This window comes from Otolemur garnettii, unplaced genomic scaffold, assembly GCF_000181295.1.
Source record: "Otolemur garnettii isolate 467f Iridium unplaced genomic scaffold, OtoGar3 scaffold00191, whole genome shotgun sequence".
Taxonomy (NCBI): Eukaryota; Metazoa; Chordata; class Mammalia; order Primates; family Galagidae; genus Otolemur; species Otolemur garnettii.
Genome location: NW_003852586.1, coordinates 18,460 through 24,934, shown reverse-complemented (window position 1 = coordinate 24,934; position 6,475 = coordinate 18,460). Strand labels below are relative to the sequence as shown.

At 41.2% G+C, this 6,475-nt stretch overlaps 1 protein-coding gene across 1 annotated transcript in view; it reads right to left on the bottom strand.

The window, feature by feature from the left end:
• ADAMTS3 (ADAM metallopeptidase with thrombospondin type 1 motif 3) overlaps positions 1-6,475 on the bottom strand; it is a gene marked incomplete at its 5' end in the record, with an annotated part of 40,392 nt that overhangs the window by 20,606 nt on the left and 13,311 nt on the right. Inside the window, 2 exons of the mRNA XM_023507599.1 lie at positions 3,021-3,184; positions 4,833-4,913. Coding sequence (XP_023363367.1) covers positions 3,021-3,184; positions 4,833-4,913 — 245 coding nt within the window. The remainder of the gene's footprint in view (positions 1-3,020; positions 3,185-4,832; positions 4,914-6,475) is intronic.

Here is a 6,475-nt window from a genome sequence, read left to right as displayed (position 1 = left end):
CTCAGATACAGATCACAGTGCTGCCCATGGTCAGCACTAAATCTGGGGGCCATTTGTTCTGCAGCAACAGTGACTAATATTGACACGTGCAAAGTAAGAAACTAACATTTCATACAAAATTAACTCAAAATGGTTCATAACTGTAAATGTAAAATGTAAAACTATACAACTTGTACCAAAAAAAAAAAATAAATAAAAAGTAGAAGAAAACGTTTTGATATTGGATTAAGCAAAACATTGTTTTGTAACAGCAAAAGATCAATCTAGAAGAGAAAAACTGATAAATTGGACTTTAGCAAAGATACATTATTTTGTTCCACGAAAGAAACTACTAAGAGAGGGAAAGGCAAGCTATGGACTGGAAGATATTTGCAAATCACGTTTCGCAGATGACTCGCACGCAGCATATGAAGAACTCTCAAAACTCAACAAAAGGAAGGAAAAAAAACTTACTTTGACAACAGCAAAAAATTTGAACAGACACTTCAAAAGAGAAAGAAATTCAAAGAAAAAAAGAGTTAAATTGAGTGGGAAGATTTGATTTTAGATTCATATAATTTGTATAGGGTATCAGAAGAACATAAATGTGAATCCAGACAGAATCCAGTAACACAACTCAAGCCAGTGCGTGTGTCCTGATTCCATTCAGGAAGAGTAAGGGACTTGACTTCCTGATTTCAAAAATGATCAAACTGGATGGAATATATGTGGGAACTTTTGTTTTTGGCAAAGTATAACATGGGAAAGGGCAATGACCTCTGTGAGAATGGAAACCAGCCAGGTCTTACTTCCCGACAGCAGCCAGGTTCTGGATCCCATCACAGGGAGAGGCTCGAGCCATACCCAGCAGCCCCAGAGCTGAGGAGGAGACCAGAGTCTGGGACTGGCAGGGCAGGGTGGTCACAGAAGGTGGACTACAGGTCTGCAAAGTTGACTCAGGGTCTGTGCACACCTGGGCCAAGACATCTTGGGGACCACAGTGAGCGGCTGCTGGAGGGGTGGGGGTGACAGAGAGGCTGGGGTTCAGGCAAGGCTAAGAGTAGAAGTTCTTCTGCAGCCTGAGGGCAGAGGCCCCACCAATACTTCAGGTACCAGCAGGGCCATGTTATAAGAATAAAGACAACCCTGAAAGAGACCAGCCCTACTGAAGAATAGAACCAGGCCTCAAAGGGCCAGGAGCATTTGACAATGACTTAGCTGCCTGCCACAGCAAACCCAACATCTCACAGCCTATACAAGGAAAAATTGTCAGAGCAGGGAAATGTGGCCCATAATCAAAAAGAAAAGAAAAGTCAGACACTGGAAACAGATGACACAAAGACCCAGAACTTCTAAGTCAAGAAAAATCACTGCACATACCCAGAAACGCAGCAGAGAAATGGAAATTACAAAAAATAAAAAAGGAACAAAGTGGAAATTCTAGGAAAGAGAAGTACCCCACCTGACATGAAGAATTTACTGGACAGGCTCAAATTTACAGGGTAGGATCCTTCAAATAAGATCAAATAAGAGAACAGCCACTGAACTTAAACAGAGCTCAGCAGAAATCATCAAGTCTGAAAAACTTATTTTGAAAAAAGATTATAAAAAGATGAACAGAGCCTGAGACTTGTGGAGCAACTTCAGCTGGTTTAACATCCATGTAAAGTAGTCCCAGGAGTAAGGGAGGGAGACGGGGAGGAAAAACAACGGACTTGAAGATATAATGGACAATTTACCTAAATTCGGTCAAAAGCATCAATGTCTGGAGCAACAGTCTCAGTGATCCCCAAGCACCTGCATTCAGACAGCACCACAAGCTGAGTGTGCTACAGTCAGACTGCTAACCAGGCAAGACAGAAAGATAAAGAGAGAAACCTCCCAATGCTCCAGGGACGACCCGCGCCTGCCACGCAGGGCAGCAACCTAAATGAGGCCTCTCCTGGTGATGGCCAGTTTCCAGAAGACGACGGTCACAGAAGCAAGTACAAGGTGGGTCCTGTACTCCGTCCACTAGGGTCTTTCTTCACAGCAGATGAGACCAATCAGCTCAAAAGCTCATGGATGCCTACAGCAAATTTTTACACACCCAGTTGTTTTTAACATAGCCTGAACCAGAAGGGTTTTAGCCACACAGAACCTGCCTGTTCTGCTCACTGCATCCAATCTCTGCTAAGTATACAGGGTGGACATAAGGTTCGTGTGCAATTTAAAAACTGTTGTAATTTTAAATCAACACCCGAGAAGGCCTTGTGGCTCTCAGGGTCCAGCTGCGGCCGTCTTGGAGCTCTGTGACCCCCCAGATGCCCTGGGGGGGCTGCTGAGGGAATCACCATGCGCACACACTGCCTCTCCACTTCTCCCTTTCTGCAGAGGCCCCTGGCCCTCCTTGCCTCTGGGTAGTGGCCCCACTTGTAAACCCGTTAAGGCCTCACCCAAACTTTAGCTTGTGGGTGCTACGGCCACTTGGGCTTACAGCTGATACTTCACTCAGCCCCCAAGTCCCCTGAACCCCCTGTAAGATCGTAACATCTTTAAAGGGCTGAAAGATAAAGATAATAACAGTCCTAAATTCTGTATCTAGTAAAGACATCCTTCAAAAATGAGGAGGGTTAGAGAGACTTTCAGATATTCAAAAGCTGAAAGACTTATTTGCTAGCACATCCAGACCACAAGAAACGCCGAAGGGGGTTCTTCATGCTGCAGGTGGACGATCCCAGATGGAAAGTCAGACCTGTAAGCAGAATGCAGAGCACCAGAAATGGCAGATATGTGGGTAACTATGAGAATGGACCTTTTAATTTTTTGTTGTCTTTCAAAGATAGCTTAGTGCTGAAGTGAAAAATCATATAATGTATCATTCAGGTTTTGGTGTGTATGTAGTAAACATATGAAGATGTTAAACAAAGATCAGAGGGGAGATAAACAGAATTACAAAAAACAGACAAATATTCATGGTTCAAGTAAAAGCGTTTTCATAGAAATTGACTACAAAATTATAAACCCAGCCAGCTCCGTAGCGAGCCTGTGATGCCACATACCAAAACAATCACAGGGTCGTGCAAGGGTCCATCGGTGTGCAGGGTCTCAATGCCGTCTTCGATGTTGTAATCCCACTCCACACCGAGGTCTATGAAGGTCCTGGACTTGGCCTCCTCCCCTTTACCGTTTAAAATATAGTGGCCTGTCGCCTGGTTCTTGATAGCTGAAGGGAGGAAAAGGAGTAATTGGCATGCATCTTATTTTATCGGATGACAGTGACAGGCTCCTAGTAGGCCCACCCCTTTCCATAAATCAATGGCCATGATTCTGATGTTAGTAACCAGCCATCCGAAATGGGTGTTAGTTCTGATATGGTTCCCTTTGTTCATTAGGCATTTGAAACCCTTAGGAAGCATCCCTAACTAGTCGAATACAATGGCAAGATGGTTAAATAGGCAACAATAATGTTTGCAAATATTCCCATTTGAAACATTGTCAAAGAGGTTAATGATTTCTAACTCCTTCATCCTATAATCTCTTCAGAAAGCTGGGAACATTTTGAAATTAATGGATACTTCTCCAATAATTAACATGGAAGATCTATGCTAGGACAGGATTAGCACTGTGGGTTCTTTACTGTGTATTTCAGGCCAACAATTTAGTTCTTGTCACTGTCAAATTCTAAATCTGTATCACCTACTTATGTAGTTAGAAAAATCTACTTAATGCTATGCTAGAGCTATACATCTACTTAATGCTAGAGCTAGTATATATTATAAAATAAAGTGAAATAAAATAAGTATCTCTTTAGTGGGTAACTGACAAGTGGGGATTTTAAATTTTAAAGTGCTTATCAGAATATAACATTAAGTTTGAAAACAAAATTTCATAAGTTACTGCCATTGAAAACATGAGGAATTTTAATTGAATACATTTATTTCTTTTGAGCTTTTAAACTAGTGTAGTTTTTCCAAGCATAATAATCTGAATTCTAGAATAAAAAATAAGGAATTTTAAATACTAGAAAGAGAGCTGTGGCTGATAGCTAGACTGTTATGACATTTTGTAGTGAATTCAAATATTAACTCTGTGAAACACTATAAAACAATTCATCTTTTTAAAGTCACACATAAAATTTGGCACAAAATTTATGGGGTTGGTAGATGATGCCCTAGTTTCAGATATCTTCGATTTCTGCTTTCATAAGCAAAGAAATATGTGGAAATTTGGTTTATACATATTTTAAGTAATAAATCCCTTTAAAGTGACATTTCCACATGTCAATATTTCTCATAAAAGAGAAAAAACTTCTTCTGGAAATTATAATCAGTCTTACACACAAATCTGCATGTGTCAGTCAAAAGCCAACCTGGCAGGTGTCAGATGTCAGAGCCATTTATTGTTCAACTAGAAAAATTCACCTGAAGGCGCTTTTCAGTCCATGTGCTCAAAATGCATTAAAACTAAGGGTCTGCATGTAGTGCCATCAATCAAAACACCAGAGCTCTCTCGCCAACAGAAACACAGTGAATTTTTCTATTGCTCCTTAATTTAGTGCCTATTATTAGCACATTTCTGTTATACCCCCAAACAGAGCAAAACATGCATAACAAATACAAACTTGTCAAATAATTTTTTTTCCCTCATGCAATTATGAATGAACTTATTCCTACCAAAAATTTAAAGCTCTTCTTTGGGACATTTCTCATTAAAAAGCAACAATAGGCAGCCACGTAACATTCAATTAATTTATATGCACGTTTGATCCTCACGTACTGTACACACATCCACACCATCCCCGAGGGTCTGTTTCTTTGACCTTTCAGTGTTTCTGGCAGCAGAAAGCAAAGTCAGCTGACAGCGACACTTACCAAGAACATGAGGGGAGGCCTCGTCTTCTTGGATCAACACATGTCTAGCCCCGGGGGGTACATCAAACATCTTAAGGTACCCTTTGCATGTGTAGAAAACAGCGTAGGAGCAAAGAAGAAAACAAAAGCAACAACCGTGGTTAGCAGAGCTCCGTGTCCCCCCGCAGCTGCCCGCAGAGGAGGGCGTCCGTAATTGAGGGAAGCAGTTTCCGGAATTAGCATCCAAGCATCATGTAGCCTTTGTGACGTCTGGCGTGAGATTAGAGGAAACCTTTCTTTATTAAAGAGGGAAAAATGTGAATCCTATTACCAATTTAGTAGTCACTTGTCTTGTGTCGGCTCACAAATTGTACCAACAATTCAGGCAAATCCCATCCTTTCCTGCGTCTTCTGTGTGATTCTAGTTTCTAAATAACTCTTTTGAAGTGGGGCCAATTATCAGTGAGACTTCACTTGGGTGGTGAACATGTTATTTTAAAAGCCTACGTGGCAAGTATAATAGCTAAATTTCTAATTACTGATATTTTTATTGATATATTTTCATGTTTAAAAGTCTACTTTAATCTAAATAAATTATAAAAGAAAAATCATTTTCCTTGTGATCAGAATTAATTTTTAATGTCTAGATGAGAGTCATTAGGGGTTTTAAAATGCATATTACAGATGTGACCAGACCATTTGGCTGTGAGATGTGTGCATTACCTTACTTGCACCCTGACCTCACTCTTCCAAGCCAGAAATAATAAAATCAATCCACTTAACTACTTGTGTAATGTATTAGTATTAGTAATTATTGTACTAATGTAGCAATACTGATAGTATTATTACTATTAATGTCATACATCACAAATCTTCATAATAAAATCATATGCCCTAAAAATTATCTTACAATTATTCAGAATTAAGATTATAACTCTAAATTGACAACGGTCAGATCCAAATGCTTTATCTCATGACCATTAAAATAAAATGAACATAGAAATATTATGCAATGTACACTTTTAGTATATTATGAAACCACTGATTCACATTCCAGATACGATACTGATGGGAATTCAGTTACCAATACATAATTATTTTTGGAATCAGAAAAAAGCATGCTGTTTGCCATTTCTATATATACAATTAATATGTATCTATGTGCAGAATTATCCAACCTTTTCACAATATTTGTTAGAGTTCTAAGGAAAGGGAATGACTATTTTGGGATTGGGTTTTTGGCCTGTGAGCCCCAGGAGCAGTCCGACATGGGAAAGGTGCTGCCATGTGCCCCTGAGTGGGGCCATGTGTGCCTGAGTGTGGGTGTGTGCGCCTGAGTGTGGGCGTGTGCGCCTGAGTGTGGCCGTGTGCGCCTGAGTGTGGCTGTGTGCGCCTGAGTGTGGCTGTGTGTGCCTGAGTGTGGGTGTGTGCACCTGAGTGTGGCCGTGTGCACGTGAGTGTGGGCGTGTGTGCCTGAGTATGGCTGTGTGTACCTGAGTGTGGGCATGTGCACCTGAGCGTGGGCGTGTGTGCCTGAGTATGGCCATGTACGCCTGAGTGTGGCCGTGTGCGCCTGAGTGTGGGCGTGTGCGCCTGAGTGTGGGGGTGTATGCCTGAGTATGGCTGTGTGTACCTGAGTGTGGGCATGTGCACCTGAGCGTCGG